The 18,442-nt window shown below is 41.9% G+C and overlaps 1 protein-coding gene across 7 annotated transcripts in view; it reads right to left on the bottom strand.

The window, feature by feature from the left end:
* ARHGEF12 (Rho guanine nucleotide exchange factor 12) overlaps positions 1-18,442 on the bottom strand; it is a 97,165-nt gene that overhangs the window by 52,045 nt on the left and 26,678 nt on the right. For 4 of the 7 annotated variants that reach the window (XR_003997230.1, XR_003997231.1, XR_003997236.1 and 1 more), the window contains exons 2-4: positions 7,889-7,912; positions 7,037-7,125; positions 5,397-5,453 (exon numbers count right to left, since the gene is read on the bottom strand). The exons of 1 other annotated variant lie outside the window; for it this stretch is intronic. Coding sequence is in view for 1 of the 6 variants with exons in the window: in XM_030538449.1 (XP_030394309.1) it covers positions 5,397-5,453; positions 7,037-7,125; positions 7,889-7,912 (170 nt within the window). In the remaining 5 variants the exon portion in view is untranslated. The remainder of the gene's footprint in view (positions 1-5,396; positions 5,454-7,036; positions 7,126-7,888; positions 7,913-18,442) is intronic. 2 more of the 7 variants (XR_003997232.1, XR_003997233.1) reach the window with 1 other exon arrangement.

An 18,442-nucleotide genomic window follows, 5' to 3' on the forward strand; every position in this document is an offset into this window, starting at 1 on the left:
CAAGAAGATATTTTAGTTAAGCAGATTTGAGCTCAGCCCATATTAGAAATGCAGAGTTCGAAGGAAAGCCTAGACACTGGCCATTCAGTAAGTGGCACTTTTCCCTCCGATTCATTACCAGACCAGTATTACAATGCTAGGAAGAGTCAAGATCCTAGCTTTTCGTGGTCACTGACATTTCATGGTACTTGTAAGGGTGTTTGACCTCTGACCGTTTGAACAATTAATTTTCCCTCCTACAAGTTAAAGTCTGCAGGAACAGCGAGTCTGATCCATTAGAAACTCTAAAGTGCTTTGGGATCTTTAAGAATGGACAGTTTTATAGAAATGTTAGCTATTACTCAAGCTGGTTGGAAATTTTCTAACTGACTAATTTTTTGATGGAAAATGAAGGCGGGGAGGGGTCAGCAGCAAATCAATATTTTTCCAAAGTTTGAACATTTCAGTTTTTGAATGGACCCAAAAAAATTCATTTTGAAATCAGTTCTACGTAATACTAAACTATATTTGCCTATCAGCACATTGCTTTACAGGAGCTCTAGTAGTCCTTCAGGAAGCCCAGTCCACAGGCAAGAATGGAGTCTGAACCACATCTTCCATAAAGCAATGCAGACATCTCTCATATTGAGTGGTGGTCATGGGAGTCGCATGTTGCTGGATGCATTATGGAACTCGACTCATAAGGGAAAATGGGGGGGGGGGGAATCAGGCTCCTGAGCTACAACTCCCATGATGCAATACACCACAGTGGAAAAATGCAGTTTTATATTGAGCAGACTTGAAGCAAAGTGTTTCAGGTAAGTTCAACAAACCAAAACCAACCATTATCATCTCAGGAATGATTAAATATTTTGTTTTAGTCAAAAATAGCAAAAAATTCTGAATTTCCTTTCCACACAAGTTTTTGAAATGTCAACCTTTTGTCCCAATTTTGCCATGAATAAAAGTGTTGGAATGTCCCACAGGATGGAAGTTTCAAATTTCCCTCAACTCTAGTTCAATTACTTATGTGGGGAGGGATAGATCATTGGTTTGAGCATTGGCCTGCTAAACCCAGGGTTGTGAGTTCAATCCTTGAGGGGGCCACTTAGGGAACTGGGGCAAAAACTAGTCCTGCTAGTGAAGGCAGGGGGCTGGACTTAATGACCTTTCAAGGTCCCTTCCGGCTCTAGGAGATTGGTATATCTCCAATTATTAATTTAATATTAATTAATGTATGGGTTCTTCACACAAACACTTTAAGATCAGAATTGTTCAGAGATTCTTCCATTAATAGGAAACAGAAGTCATTCCTCCAACTCATATGGAAAGGTTAGTGCAATATATATAGTTTTGATAAGACTTGGTATCGATGGCATTGAATGCCATGCATAATGTTAGCCTGGATATCCTCACTGTATACAGGCCTGAAACTTTTAAATCATTACAAATAGGGCCATCTTCTTCCATGGATACAGCACATTCAACCCACGCTCCAAGCCATTTCTGGCCATTGTAAGTGCAATGAAGAGGAGTTTCCAAGTGTCCTTTCAAGGCCTCAGTGGCTGAAAAGACAGAAGCAGTATCATAAAGCCACAAAGGCTTTATGGCTCCCTACATTGGCTTCCTATAGAATCAAATCAAGTTTCAAGGTCTCAGTCCTTGTCTTCAAAGCACTCCATGGTTTGGCCCCACGATATCTGAAAAATCTCAAGCTTTGGGACAGATCGTGGTCGACAATTACGCTCCCCTGGTACAATGGAACTCTTGATGATAAGAGTAAAGTTTGTCTGTGCAGGACACAGACCTTTCTCCAGGGATGGTCTAGGTCTGTGGAATGAACCTGTCCATGGACCATCACAAATCTCATTAAGTTTACACTCCTAGTGCAAGATGCCTTTCTTTGACCTTGCCTTCTTTAATGAAAACATAACAGGTATAACTGTATAAATAAATTTTTAAAAAACAACCACCCAAACAGGACACTCCACTGCACAGCCTTCTCCCTCAGGGGGAGGATAAAAACAAGACGTGACAGATGTGTAGTCACATGGCTTAATGCACTACCGGAAGGTGCTCAGATAGCCCACGGACAAGCATTGCACAAAAACAAAAAAAATAGGAGGGACTGAAGTGAACAAAACAGGAAGAGTGAAGAAAATAATCATCTAGGGTTCCATCAGGCACATAAATAAGGACAAACTATTTTCAGAAGAAAATTAAATGTAACAACCTTCACATCCTAATAGTGGGAATGAGGAAATTATACTCAGTGGGTCGAGTCCGTCGTACGGAGCAATACCCTGCAAAAATACCCATGTCATTAAATGCACAAGAAAAGAGACTCTGTGGAAGAAAAAATTCAAGGATGTAAAGACAATTCCCATGATCGCAAAAGCTAATTGGCTAAGCTAGCTGGCAAGGAGCCCAAGATCCTGACTGGTAGTTTTCTATCTAAATGCAGTTTACATGACTAAAATTACACTCCATGAAAGAGACATAAGAAATACGCCAAGAGATTCAGTTGCATTATAATGGCACTGAACAGTACTAAGATACAGTTCTCAGACCACACCGGGAATCTTTCACTGTCATGTTCACGACTTCACTGAATACACAGTCAGGAGAAGGGTAGTTGGATTTATGAAGCAGAAAGTCAAACATTTTAAGTTAGCTCTATCAATTTCTAGACATGAGAATGGTGTTGCCTGCCTAATTCCCCAACCCACTGAAAAGAGTTGCTCAAGGACCCTTGGCTTATTGCTACTTCAAATAAGAATTTCAAGAGAGTTACAAACACACACACACATATGTATATATATGAAAGACACCTCATTTTCCTGTTGCCACTCAAGAGATTTCTATTACTAAGCGCCCAATGGCAAGCCAGAGACAGCATTAATATCCACTTACTAACAAAAAAAATATTAGTTCAGTATTTCTGCTTGTAGGCTCTTAAAAAGTTTGGTCCTATCCAAAGCTAATAGCAGGCTTCTCCACATGTATCACAGGGCTGGGGAAGGTAGAGAACGAAGAGAGAAGTTAGGGTGAGGTCCAACACAGCAAATGGCCACTGGAAAGGAAGGAGGACTGGAAACTGTTCTCCTAGCTCCTAGCCACAGACGGAACATCTGCAGGAAATTTTGGCGGAAGTAAAGGCTTAAGTCAGGAAGTCATCTTTCTCTATGAAGACATGAAAAGCCAGGACATTGTACAGAGTGAGCAAGTAGCATAAACACAGATACATTCCACTAGGCATACCAAACATTTCCTGTAATTAACAGGGAACAGTCTGACTATATGACGGTTAAGCAGCTTTAGACAAAAGTTAGTTGAGGTTCAAGGTATTTGGATATGGCCAGCATGGCTGCTGGGTCACTAACTAGCCAGCATTCACTCTAGAGAAGCCCTGGCTAGCTAGGAATCGGTAAAGAGTTCCACAGTACTAGTTTGTCAGCTGAAACATTCTAAAATGCTTATGTCTGGTCTTCAGGCAAGTAGTTTCCTTGTTCCTTCCTTCTGGAGATGGAAGATGTGCATACAGCTACAGCAGGGCAGGCCTGACATCGGCTTCCAGCGGCACCCAAACAGCCCATACTCTCTCAAGACCAGCTTCAGATCCCTAAGGAAGGTGGTGTAGCAATCTGGGGAATAAGTTTGTCTCAAACATATCAATATTTTGTTTTGTGAAATATTTATGGTTTTAACTTTCAGTGTCTATCAGAACCCCCATTTTGGGAGCAGAAACAGACCATCTGGGAAAGCTGAAACAGGGCCATCAACATTGGACAGTTCTATCCTGACAGTACACTAGGATTGCTACTGGTAGAGCCACTGACGTAGCTACCTCTGCCTGAAAGCAAATAGTGAGAGGTCAGAACATGGAAAATCCTCAGTGGAAGAACTGAAAAGGTGTCTCCTACTTCTTTTAAAGGGACCAGCTCCTTTGCTTAGAGCACGTGTCAATTTTCAAAAACAAGATGGTGGCAGGAGGGGCATGCCTTTTCCCAAGGACTTTTGGCGTGGGAGTGAGGGATTGTATTCTGGCATTTGTTTTGCCTAGATCTGTACCTCTCCTGCCAAGACTGAAGAAAGAGTGCATTGAAGAAATTCCTGTGCAAAGCCTGTGTTCCTTACTTTGTCTACCATATGTCCCCAAAAAGTTAAATTACAAAATCAGAGGAGCCACAGGAGGAGAAACTCTGGGGGAGCATGCATAAGCAACTCTGAGGTTTGGAAAGTCTTGGTACTGATCTTGGGACATGGCTTTCTGCAGTGCAGTTGCCCTAGTCCCAAGGAAAGATTTCAGGTAGGAGTCTGCACCCGTAAGTACTTCCTAGAGGCTCAGAGGCTTTGCCTGGGCAGCTCCAGCTCACTTGGAAGCATGCAGGATCCAAAGGTTGGTCCACTTATCACAGTCAGATGACTGTCCACTACACAGCCTCAGCTAGGTCGGTGACAGATGGACAGTCTACCATCCTGATAGGTAGTCAAAAGGTAAGCTGGGCTTACAGCTGATATAAGTCTGAGACCTATCTACTGCTCTCTTTAGGAGTGCTAACACCACAGCAAGCCACAAGCATACTCTGATGGAGGAGAGGACACAGTCAAAAGAGAAGCACTCCTGAGGGAAACTAGAAGGGGAAGATGAGGAGCTATGGGCTATGTGGTAAATGGTCTTTCTTGAAAGATCCTCTGTCATGGCACATCTTGGGGGTGAACTGGGAAATATAAGACGACGTGCGCTTTCCCTGGCAGAATCATGTGCTGATTTACATTGGCCTGAAGACCCAGAGAATACAAGGGTGCAGCAAGATGGGAGTTCAAAGAATGCGGCCTTACCAGAATGAAGCAAATAGAGGGAATGTTCTCACAAAGATAATATTAATGTGATCAATTTAAATATCTGTACAGTTAAATTCCCCTGCCAAACCCATGCAAAGGATTTATGAAAAACTGTTTCTCCATTTTACCAAACTGAAAAAGTGAAACTGCAAATCATTAAAAAAAAATCCTGCTATCCCAGCCAGCTGTAATCTTCATGGTTAAAACAAGATGTAGACAGTTCTGCATCAGCACCACATGCTAGAGAGTCCAGTCTGACTTAAGTGTGTTGATACACTGCCACGACTATTTGGTGGTAGGGAGATTCTCCAAACACAGCAGGTCCAGCAAGTTTTCCCAACTGGTAACAGAAGACAGGAGAATATAGAAGACAGTCTACGCTTCCTACACATGGGTTAGTATCCAGCAGTTACATGCTTGCACATCTAAACCACATTAAAAACGCAGCTTCCCTCTCCTTACTGCGAAACAAGCCATGCAGAGCAAGTAAAAGCCAAAGGCCTCGGGTGCATAGGCGGAAAGCATGGAGCAGACAGGAAAGATGCAAGGTCGGAGTGGCTGCTTTAGCTTACCATACGTCTCGGATCTACTCTCCTCCGAGCTAGACTTTGTCTTCTTGGAGGAGCTATCTGCACAAGAGCAGGAAAAAAGGAGAAAGATATATAGAAAATATGGAGACCAAACATGAGAAAAAAAAACTTCAAGGAAAAAAAAAAGAATGATTTATATGATCAGGTTAAAACGTGCAAAACACAAATAGGGTATGAACAACAAACAGGTGATAACACTTGGAATAAGTGTGAATAGTGCCAGTGTGAACAACACAGGTAACCTCACACTGGGGAGGGTCTACCACAGAAGACAAAAGTGCAATAAACCAAGTTCTCTGTGCCAACGAGTGAATTAGAGAAGTTACTCTAGATAAAAGTCTTGGGGGCATACAGACCCCAGAGCCATTCATCTCTACCATAGAACAGCTTGCACATATGAAAGTGCACAATGCTTGGAATCCATCTTTAGAAAGGCATGAGTATTTGGGAGGCTAGAATGAAGCGTTTATCTACCCGACTAGACCACAGATACGTTAATGCTAGGGCAGAGCAACAGCCCTTAAAAGCAAGAGAATGGGTACTGGGATTAAAAGGTCCCAGGAACATGTGCTTTGCTTTCCAGGCAGCCAAATTCTAAACCTGAAGTTCAAAATCCTGTGACGACCTTCCACGCAACCCAAACCAAAATATTTTACTTTTACCTAACCCTAAAGAGAATTGACACACTCATTAATCTCCCACCACCCCCGGAAAAGTGCATGTTAGAAGCCCATTTTAAGAAACCACGCAGCTAGTGGCAGAAACGTTACAACATTGTTTGCAAACAGTAGCTTGATCCACTCTGTGCAAGAAAACTTCCTTCATATTCCAGTCTACCAACTTCTGATTCTACTCTGACCTGTTCCACAGTCCCTAGAGAATAGCAGGACCAGAGTGCACAAACATGAGAAACACACTGCATGGGGCCAGCAGGCTTACACGCAAAAGCCTGTCAGAGAGTTTTAAGAACACACAGCAGTCACTGGGTTAGTGGTTTAGGGGGAGAGGAAACAATCTTTGCATGCAGTCCAGTGCCCAAGACAGCATTAGACTCTGATACTAACAAAGATGGTCCAGATTTCACAGAAGGGCATAGAAAGAAGAAACAGAAACAATGGACACCACATCCATCAAACTTCAGTTTTATTTAAAAATTCGAGTTCTTGAGAGTGCAGCTTCATCCTTAAGGCTGCAGAGAGAGTTCAAAACCCTCTGGAACTGGAAGTCAGTTGCTGCTGTGACCACACAACCTTTTACGTATTCGCATTTCCTCCACCAAGTAAGACCAGCCACAAGCTAAAATATTTGCTTCCTGAACATTTGGGCTATTTATTTTATTTCTTAATAAATAAATAATTTAGGTCATTTACTGAGGTTACTGGTCTAGATTAATTTTTGCGCAGATGAAAGTCACCTTGTGCAAGGTGATGCCAAATTCAGTTGCCCACCTTTGCTGCAAAGTCTAGGTATAATATTGAAGAGAAAAAAAACCAAACACACACAACTTTGCAATCTAATAGAGAACAATAGCTCCTGAACATTATGCCTGTTAGAGCTCATTTATTCCAACCCCCAATAACTTTTAAATCCTTCACTCATCTGGGAAGTTTTGAAGCCTTTACCTGTCGGATCAAAGTCGTGTGCACTACTGCAGCGTTCAACCTTCTGTTTCTTGTCAGCTGGTGTCTCTCTGCTCAGAATGCTGCCATGCCTATGTCAAACAAAAGCAACTGATTTTGGATCACTTCACCATACGACCCTCGGTTATAGCTAAAATTTTACAAAGAAACTGCAAGTAACCTCAGTTGAAAAAAAACACAAACAAAAAACAAAAACAAACAAAGATACTGAGAAGACATTAAGCAACATTTAAGTTAACAGTCAAAGATCGACACCAAATTCTGAAGGGGAGAAGAAATTCTCTCCCTCAGATAAAAAGTGTGTTTAACCTTTTACCTTTCCAAGTGTTAAAAGCAATTAAGCTTACTGGTCATGTAATTTGCCAAATTTCACTTTACAAATGAAGCCAATTTATAATTTACAAAGGGGCAAAAGAGCATCCAAAAATCATCAGTTCCCCCAACCCTGCCTTAAAACTTCATTTCAAAATGGAGACAAAGATTTAAAACAAAAAGCCTTCATGCAGCCAGAGTCACTTTCTAGGACCATCTCAAGTCTCAGATAAGTTGAGTTGGTGTGCATAGCAAAAATGCTAATGGTAACACTGAACCATGCACTATAAGTGTCACCAGTTATGTTTTGAGCACTCGTTTCTACTGATTCCAAGGCCAGAAGGGATCACTGCCACCATCTAGTCTGACCTTCTGTAGAACCACAGACCAATTTGTGCACTTCCTTTACTTAAGCGAGCTATGGACACGGCTTCAAATATTTTTTTCAAGTAATTTTATAGTGAAAAAATGTCATCTTGAAGCTTGTAGTACAGCAGGCAACCAAAACTCCCATCATCTTACCTTGTAGGTTTTTTGAGAGGAAACCTGAAAAAAAAAAAAGAAATTGTAGTGAAATACATTTTGCTTCTTAATATCATAGTTAATGTTAATAAAGACATTCTGCACATCTGTAATGCCTTTCGTAAGACGATCCTCAAGTCCTTTACCTTGCTAACTAAACAACATAACTCCCTCTTTGAGCCTTTACTATGCTCATTTTACAGTTGGGTAAACTGAACTAAATCAAGTTTAACATTTACCCAAGGTCTCACAGCTAGCCAATGGCAGATCTGGGGTTATAGAACCCTTGAATCCAGTACCCCAGGCCCATACCTCCCAGAGCATCCTCTCTCATAAAAGGAGAGGAAAGGATGGAAATCAGCAATTTAGACAGTGAGGCAAAGAAATCCCTAGAGATTCTGGAGACCTAGAGATTCTGTTCCTAGCACTGCCATACAATTCCCATGTGTGACCTTAACTTCTATGTGCCTCAGCCTCCATATCTGAAAAATGGTAATAATACTTCCTGAACTCTTAGCAGTCTTAGGAGGCCAAATTCAATACTGTTTGTCAAGTGCTCTTAGATTCATGTCTGGAAAGCCGTACAGAAGTGAAAAATAGTATAGTAAGATGGACATAGATCATTTAAGGTCACATTTTGTCCTCAATTGTTTTTCCCTATTGTTACTAGTAACGCTTAGGATTACCACAAATTATCGAGGGAAATATTTTCCTCTCCTCCGTTTGTTTGCTTTGTGCATTTGACAGCACTTAACGCAGAGTTGGTTTTTCCTTTTTTGTCTGGGTTTTTTCACCCAGCAACAGAAGAAAGGAAAAGACAACTAATTAAAGAAGGAAAATGTAATACAAAAAAAAACTGGAAGGCAACACTTAACTGATTGTGTTTTAGCTAATAGATTTTAACTGAACCAAGTTCCTTTAATAAAATCTGCTCAGTCTCCCGTGGAAAAGTTGTGTGTCAGAAAAAAAGAAAGGCATTTTACTAAAGCAGGCCAGTCCTGAGACTAGCATTTCCAACCTCAGATCCAATAAGCAAGTTGAAGAACCCTGAGCCCATTAAACTGACTGACTGGGCCACATTCAGAATCAACCTCCTCTCCCAAATGGTTCTCTGGACTAGCAAGGAGTCTCCCCACACAAGATGACTATTTACAAGCTGCTTCATGCTTAAAGTTTTCTGTTTCCCAAGGGAAAAAAAGCAGTTGACCACCTACCTTCTGCCCAGTACCAAATGCATCTCCAGTGGCCTAAACAGAAAGTGGCACCACCACAATTACTTTAAAATGGTAATTAAATTCAACCTGATCTTATCACTCACCTAATCCCTCTCTTCAGGTAAAAGAAACCCACATAAAAATGTGTACACAAACACAAAATGCCCACGACCTGTGCCAATCCTCTACTCAAGCATACTGCTATAAACAAATCCATCCCTTCTCACAAAAGGGTGACAGAAGGGGAACAAACTCAAATTACAACTCTCCAAAGGAGCATGTTTTCCATTAAAAAGACATACATACACCAAGCCAAACACACTGGCTGTAAATACAGCAACAAATCCAAATAAAAGGCTGTGAAGATCTAAACATTGAGAAGGCAATATTGGCTTCTCCTTCCCAGAAAAGTTCAAGATCCTTGCTTGAAATTTAACTGTGTCCTATCTGAAAGGCTAAAATAAGAAATGCTTACCCAGCTCAACCTCTCCCCATTCTGCTCCACCTGGACAGTTTGTTCTCCCACTCTCAGTCTGTACATCATCCCTGGCTGGCTGGCATGGAACTAGTTGTGTATAATGAAGGAGACAGCCTTGACCCCAGTGCAGAGGAAAGGTGAAGGTGTTTCAGGCAGCTCAATCTAACCTAGTACTACAGATTCAGTGATCAACTGAGATGCAACAACAAAGGGTCTGACTCAACAGTAGAATGAGCGGACAGTGGATCTAGGGAAGGGCAGGAGGGGCAAACCATTAGCTTCCCAAAGCCCGATGCAACAATAATTTCTCTTACAGGAGCTTATAGTGTCACAGGGTGTGTCACAAATATTTGAGTGGCATCTGACAGCTGAAGCACTCAAATTTACATTTTGTTATGGTGTTTTGCAAAACCTAATATTAAATAGAAACATTTATATGAAAATAATTTTCCCCTACAGTGTTTCCAACTCAAAACGTTGTAACATCATACTAGTGCGGCCAGAAAGTGAAATAGATTACAAAGCAAAATAAAACTAGCTCTTTTACGGTTTTCTTCTTTGCACTTCTCTATCCTCTGCCTAACAGCATGAATGAGCAAAGTAAATTGGAGTTTTAGTAATATAAAAGTGCTACGCTACAAACTGTATTTTCAAAAACAAGTCCATTAGCATGTATTCTGGGTTTTCCTATAATTAAGGCCCTGATTCAGCAAAGTTCCTAAGTACTAGCTTAACTTCAAGCACATCAACAGTCTCATTGAAATCAGTGGAACAGCTGATGCGCTTAAAAGTTAGGCATGTGTTTAAACACCTTGCTGAATCAGGCAGGGTCCAAGACTCAGAGCATGCCTATATGACAAGCAATTATTAGCCAGCGTTCACAATGGGCCTACTCATCTGGGCAGAAATGCTGCCAGAGAAGAAAGCAGATTGGTTTCTTTTCCATGGCTTTCAGCACTAATCCTGGGATCGCACGAACACAGTGTTCATCACCTTTAGCCTCTGTCTTTCCCTCATGAAAACTCCACTCTCCAGAACAATGCTGCATGCGTCAAGGGGTGCACTGTTCCAGAAGGATTCTGGGATAGATTACCGGAAGCTCCTCAGCCACTGGCTGCAAGCCAATTTCCTGAATTTCTTTTTGAGAGAAAAAAAAGAAGGAGGGAGGGAGGGGGGAGAGGAGAGGAGAGGAAAGCAGGGCAGGCAGCAGGTCATGATCACAGTGAAGCCTCTCAAGCCTGTGAGTACCCTGCAAACTCTTTAGAAATACAAAGAGATACAAGGAGACCTCGAAGTTCTTTCCTCCAGTGTACAATCACTGCATTTCTGCACTGAATTACTCAATTTTACTTCAGAACTGTCTCGTCAAGCTAACAGGACTGCATTCAGCACAGGTTAAGGTTTCTCCTCTTCCCACTGTGAATAACCCCTAGCATTTCTTGGTTTGCTGAATCACTTCTGTACTATAGTAATAGGCACAGTATAAGAAATTAGACTGAGAAATGATGCATATTGAAAGTACATCAAAAGAGATTCCAGAATGATGCAGACAGAGCTGCCACGTGACGCAGCATGATTTGAAATATCTGATTTTCTTGCACTCTGAGGTACCGTCAAACATGCACCAGAAAGCGTCAGAAAGATCTCTCTTTCAGGGAAATAGGGAGGAAGGGTGCTTAACTGGGAGGCAAAGATAAAGCACTAAGTGATTAATATAACAGTTTTCTCTGCCAGATGCCCACCACAGTCTGCAGGTATTGAGAAAGTGTTCACATGCTTAACTCAATTTTTATTTTATGTTCACCCTTCATCCCACAAAAGCCAAAAAGTTGTTCAGAGGTAGTGCTGAAAGATCACCTTGAACTCACTCCCTTATGCCCAAACATAGTAGATTGTGCATTTCACCTACCATTGCAAACCCACTACAGGCTGAGATTCAACTCCAAATCTGACTGATAAAAAAACCTTTGTGGACGTTTTGTCTGAAGTGCCGTTGTGCATCAGCACATTTTCAAACTAGGCATTCTGCCCTCTTTCTGACTCCTAAATACCAGAAGTGATTAAGAACCATATCAAATTTCATTTTCAAGTCACTTAAAATCACTTGATTTATTTGACTTAACCTGTCAGACTATTAAAAGTATGCCTTTATCAGCCATAAGTATGTTAAGTAAAATAAGTTAAGTAACGAGCAAATTTAACTAAAACACACAACCTGCAATATTAGAGACTGAAAATTACACTGCTCTAAAGTATCTCTCAGACACACACACACCCAACCCACCCCCTGCACTGGACCAGAGCCTAAAAACCACCACCTAAGCCAAGAGAAAAAAAATAGTTTTAAGATTGTGTGTGTCCAAATACACCAGGGCTAGGAAGGATTCCCAGCTTTCCAGCAGTACAAAGCATTCCATTCTAGCCCTGAACATTGAAAATATATCAGGCCATAAATAGCACATTGTTCAGAGAACCATGTCGAGTTTTATTTTGGTTTGATTTCTAGCCAGATTTTAGTACCTGCTTTCTCAAAAACTGATCAAAGAACAATATTTTGATTCAAACTTGGGCCCCAAACTTGCAAAACATATGTATTTGCATAACTTTAGCCTCATTTACTTCACTCGGCCTACTCACATGCTTAAAGTTAAGCTTGTGTGGTAGTTACTGCTTGCAAGACTGTAACCAAAATTATTACAGCTTGTGCTGGTATGAGTAATTTATAACATGAAATTTGCTCAACAGGGACAAGCAAAAAGTGCTTGCTTGGACAGAAATAATCTTTAATTAGGAGATGAATAGTAGCACTGAAACCATCATGCTTACTTAATAGTAGTCATTTAGAAAAAGTTGCTTTTTGCAGAACCCTAAAGAGGGGAGGGGAGGGTGAGAAATCACAAAGCCATCTCACTTTTTCCCCATGAGGTAAAAGTGCTGAAAGAGAAAAGAAAGAACAACTCCAAGAGTTGTTCTGTTCTAAACAGAGGCTATTTAAAATGGCACCTTGTTACCCAATAGCAGGTTATCACTGGGTATTATTAGTCAATAATGAGATCTCAGTAGATATTTAGGAGTTGCATCTGCTGTCTTTAGTAACAAAAAGAGTAAGGTTTTAGTGCTCTCTCTTCCATTTAGTCCTGCAGAGCAACTGCAGCTCAGACAGGGAGTTGGATTCTGTTCTGGCTCATGTATGTACCAGCAGATCTGGTCATTAAGATTTAACTGCTAGACTAAATTTGACTCTCACACTCATGCCAGACCACTGAACAGCCTGCATCATCTTTATTACTTGTGTATCTTCATCAGACACTTCAAATTTGACTCTGACCCCAGATCGAGTTTAGAGAGTGCTGGTGGTCAGGAAAAAAAATAAGCTGTATTTTAACTTGTAAACTGAGCACATCTGAACTGGAGTCTTCGAGTTACAAACATGGAAGACTGATGCCATTTCAAAGTAATTTTTCGGACTAGATCTCCATTTAGAAACAAAAAAAGATTTGTGCTATTCTCACATTTTAAATACTTTCTCTAAACTGAGGAAGGCATTTGTTTGCTGAATTTCAAAGCCCTGAGAAGACTAAGCTTACAGGATAGTGCCCACACAACCTGAACTACAGCAGCACCATTATGACCTTAACATACAGCTAAAGGCAGTCTTCTGTCACAACAAAGCTGGGTGAAGAGGGATGGCTGAGTAAGAGGAACTGATGAGATTGCAAATGACAGGTGGACAGAGAGAAATGCAGATGTGGCAAGTGGCCAGCTATTAGAAACCAAGAGAGAATGCAGAAAGAAATATGGCATTTCACTGCACTACCCATAAACCCCTGCTGTGACCATATCAGCTTATCTAGGTTGCTTTCACTAGACACCACTGACCCAGTGCAGAAACCATCTATGACTTAGAATTTATCCATTTAAATATCAGTTTCCTAGGTGCGGTGTCCCCTTTGCCACCATCACCAACAAAATGTTGTGCTCTGCTTAAACATGTGGGAACCATAAAGTCTTCTCCTGAACAAAATCTGACAGCTCTTCAGGACAAGGAGTTTCCAAATGTAGGCTGCAGAGAAGAAACTGAGCTAGAAAGGGTGGCCAAGTGGTAGACATTGCTAGGACCCCTTGCAGTCATATAGAGATCTGGTACACTTGTGGTAAGGGGGAGGGAAACTGAACTGAGTGATAAAGAAAAACATCCATGTTATTTTAGTAGGAGTCCAGAGCAGCCGCCACAGCTGACAGAATGACTCATGGAAGAATCGCCCATGGCATTATTAGCTTTAGATTAGATCCATTCACAGAACTGTCAGTAATCTCCACCTTCCATGCAGGAACATAGGAAACTAATGACTGAAGAAGGCCGGAAAGCCTGTCCAGTTCAGTCCCCTTGTGCTGACCTCATACAATACTCTTCCCCCACAAAATCCCATCAGCTCCAAAGGGAGTTTTGCCCAAGTAGAAAGCCAGTAAAGATCTCAGAATTTGGCTCATAATATTTTTAGTTTTAGATTCCACTGTGTTTTGCTTTAATATGGTAACATTCCTGTGGATTGCTGCAGCGACCTTTTCACGTTATGCCGCTGAGGGTAGTTTATGCATTTTTAAGTTTCAAAAATAAGCACCTCACCATCATAGTGTCAGACAAACTATAAAAATCCCTCAATAGCTTTCCTGAAATGCCAATTATATGAGTAAAGTTAAAGAGACTACTAATGGATGCTAGTTTTGTTTTGGCAGCAAAACTAGCAGGAATGAAGTAGAGCAAAATCAATCAAAAGTTAAAGGCAATAAATAAATATGCCTTCCTCAGAGCCTTGAAAGCTACATGACTGTCTCCGATGGATCATGAGAAAAGGAGAGATTCCCAAAAGGTGGGGACTCCCCATGGGAAAAGTCCCAACATCACTACTAGCAAAAGCACCCTACCCCTACAGGGAGATATAATCTCTGATAAGTAGGATCAGAACGTTTGGGATTTTCAAAAACAATGTTGCTGGCAGCTTTGGAAAAGTGGTTAAACTGGCGCACGCTGAGGGTGGAAATGTTCATTGCTGTGCAGCAGTGCCACAGACCTTGGCAAGCTCTCTCTCCACAGCTGCCAGGAGATATGGGGAGGGGGCGGGGAGAAATAGAACAGGCAAAAAAAGGATTAAAGAACAGAAGGGAGGCATCAGTGCTCTTCAAGAACTTCATGTAAAAAGAAAACAATGCCTTGGTTTCCACACCAGAAGCTACACGAAAGATAGTAATAATGCTGGTGGGATATCTTTTGCCAGCTTTGGGAAATAACAGTACAGATAGATGTATTCAGCTTTAAAAGAGGTGTATAACAAATGGAAAAGGAGAAATGGACTAGTGGAGGGGTGGGTGTCCAGAAAATATTGGTAACTTACTGCAGTTTTGCAACTGTTCTTAGTCTCTTCTCTTCGGGCAACTTTCCAGTGTGGGTTAATGTTTCTCAGAGCAGTATGGGTTAGGGGAGGGGAAAGGAAAAGCATCTCTAGTCAAGTTTCATCCACAGTTCAGCCATTCAGTACCACACCAGCCAAGTGCTTCAACTCTGTTCCATGACACAAGCGTTTGGATTTTTCCAAGAGCTGATGTCAGGGCTTTTCATGGAGAAAGAACTGCATTTACAGGAGAGGCAAGGAAGGAGGGTTTCCCCAGCAGCTATTCTCAATGTGGCCTTTGTGCTGTTCTGCTGCTGAAGCCAGGACCCTGCGAGAGAGCTTTTAGTCACTGTAGAAATTCTGCTAATGGGAGGGGACATTTTCAGCACCAAATACTGTTCTTCCACTAGTGCCCACTTTCAAGACTTAGAAGCATCACAGTTTCTCCATCTACAGGACTTGAAGTTACAGTCTTTTACTAGTACAAGGACAACTATGGTCTAGTATCTGCACTACTGGGTAGCTATACAGAACAAACCATAACTACAAGATACAAGAGATAGTAATGTAACAAATGGCTCTGTTTTCCCTCATCCCTGAGGCTTTATAAATGAAGCCTGAAAACAAGAGATTCAAGCAACAGTGTCAGGTTCCTCTAGGGAAAATGATGCAACAGAGACCCACAGCAAAACTCCATTCTGAAATCATTCTGGAGCAAAGGCTCCAGAACTGTGGTCCATGGACTACCACCAGTCTGTGGAGCACATGCTGGGGTTAGGGAAAGATGTGACTAGTCACAGGCTCACTGTGTGTGTGTGTGTGTGTGTGTGTGTGTGTGTGTGTGTGTGTGTGTGTGTGTGTGTGTGTGTGTGTAAGTAACACAAACGGATGGAAGGGGGTGACAAAATGAATTTGACACACGTGATCAATTATTTTCAAAAAGGACAACCACTTGCTTAAAATTACTTTACCTGAAAGAAATTGCTGTAGCTAAGATAGAGATGTTATGCCACTGTCAACTGGTGAGCAAGCATCCACAAGACTTGTCCATTTGCTGCAAGCATCCACTGCATTGCATATTGAACCAGTAAGATAAGACGGCCAAGCCCTTCAAATCAAGGAGTAAAGCCTGCTTTCTTAAGCCAAGATTCTCAAACCTACAGAATTTATACCTCCCCCCTTACCTCTTAACACCAGAAGTCAATTCTATAGTATCTGGTTTGGTTCTACTGGAAAGGCTCTGAAAAAAGCCCTTTTCCATTTGCACTTCTTGGCAATATGAGTTTCTGCTCATGGTGAAAAGCCCAATTTACACCTCTCAGGAATGCAACCAATACCTGTGTTGTATTTTTCTCGCTCCAATATCCATTAATAAGAACTAATTTAAAAATTCCCACAACAGATGGCCCCACTGCTCAAGGACCACAAAGCAACTAAGTTCCTTTAGAAGACAGAGCCAGGCAGTCAAAACTAGCTACAGTTTAGAAAGGCTTATGCTCAAATAAATTTGTTGGTCTATAATGTGCCACAAGTTCTCCTGTGCTTTTTGCAGATACAGACTAACACGGCTGCTACTCTGAAAAAAGGCACGTTAATTACTGTTGTTTGCTTTGCCTGATAATAATTGCAATAGAAAGCTGGTTCACAAGAGACACTCCTCTGCTACTCCTGCATGAGCACCCAGCCCGCCCACCCACACTGTGCCAGGCAGTTTTATTCTGCTAAATCAACCATTGGAAATCTAAAGCATTCAAATGCCATGGGATTTGCTTCTACCCAATACATGCACAAGGGCTTGGAGATCAGTCATGTTGCCCCAGTGTATCATGCAGCTTGTGTGTTTCATTAGAGACACGGCCTAGTTTCCTTATTAATGCTGTATCTTCCTTGCAGCTGTGGCAGACTAGCAACAAGTGTGAAGACAGCTTTTAAAACAGCAAAGACATAGGTTGGAAGGAGAAAACATGTCACATGTAACATATCATATTTTGAAAGCCAAATTTTCTATATGCTGTCTCAAATATCAAATTTTGCTTTTGTGATTGTGTGCAAGTCTGAAGCCCCTTTGAAAATCTGTCCCTAAATACACATCTTATTAGGTAGTTGGTATAACCAACATACGTACCTACGGCAGAACAAAATCACACACAGACAGTACACTCGACAGACTCATTCATCACATCTGTCCTATACAAAAGTCCTAGCCACCAGTGAGGAACTGTGTTACCCATCAATGGTACACTCAGGGCAGCAACTAATAGACCAGGCTTGCTTATGGTTGCCAACTTTCTGACTGCAAAAACCGAACACCCTTTCTCTGTGCCCTCCCCCGCCCCTTTTCCAAGGCCCCAGCCCCTGTTCATTCTATTCACCCCTCCTTCTGTGACTCTGTCTCCCCGACCCTCGCTCATTTACCCCAGGCTGGGGCAGGGGGTTGGAGTGTGGAAGGGGTTGATGGCTCCAGCTGGGGATATGGGCTCTGGGGTGGGGCTGGGCATGAGGAGTTTGGGGTGCAGGAGGGGGCTCAGGGCTGGGGTTGGGGTGCAGGCTCCAGGTGGATCCCAGAAGTGGCAACATGTTTATGCAGCCAACGGTGTAGGTTCGGCCATGGGGGCTTTGTGCAGCACTCACCTGCAGGCCACCCCTGTGCCTAGGGGCCACAGGGACATGTCACTGCTTCCAGGAGCCTGCCTTAGCCCCACCAACTGGGCTTTTAGCGGCCTGGTCAGCAGTACTGACCAGAGCTGCAAGGTCCCTTTTCAACCAGGTGTTCCAGTCGAAAACTAGATGTCTGGCAACTCTAGCTTGCTCCCACTGAAATTAAATGGGAGTTTTGCAATGAATTTCAATGGGAGCAGGTTTAGGCCCCTCTGCAGAGGAACTTTTTAGCTCACAAAGCTCGCCAACATATGGGACTCAGCTCTATTTCCCCTATCCTATATCTAGACACTGATTATACACAAACACCACTCCCCAGAGTTGCCACATAATAGTAATACTTATATACTTTCCATTTTCAAAGTGTGACCTTATCTTTGTGTTTGTCTGTCAGATACTTATTTTTTAGAAAACTTTAGAAAATTTCAGTTTGGTAAGTTGTTTTTCCCCCTTGAGATTATAAACACACATGTAACTTAACTACGCTTAATGCAGACATTTGACTGGAACATTTCCTTTGGTTTGGGAACTTTGACAAAAATAGTGTAATGACACCTTAATTCATAGAGTCATGTTTCAAGGCCAGAAGGGACCATTAGTTCATACTGTCTGACCTCCTGTGTGACAGAGCACAGCATTTCCTCCAGTTACTCCTGCACTGAACCCCACAGCCTGTGTTTGACAAAAGGTATCCAAGTCTGAATTAGGAGACATCAAATGATGGAGAATCCATTACTTCTCTTAGCAGTTTGTTCCAATAGTTTATATATGTTATTGGTCTAGTACCTCAATGCTAGCACATCAGAATTTTTGT

Source organism: Gopherus evgoodei, chromosome 19 (genome assembly GCF_007399415.2).
Source record: "Gopherus evgoodei ecotype Sinaloan lineage chromosome 19, rGopEvg1_v1.p, whole genome shotgun sequence".
Classification (NCBI taxonomy): Eukaryota; Metazoa; Chordata; order Testudines; family Testudinidae; genus Gopherus; species Gopherus evgoodei.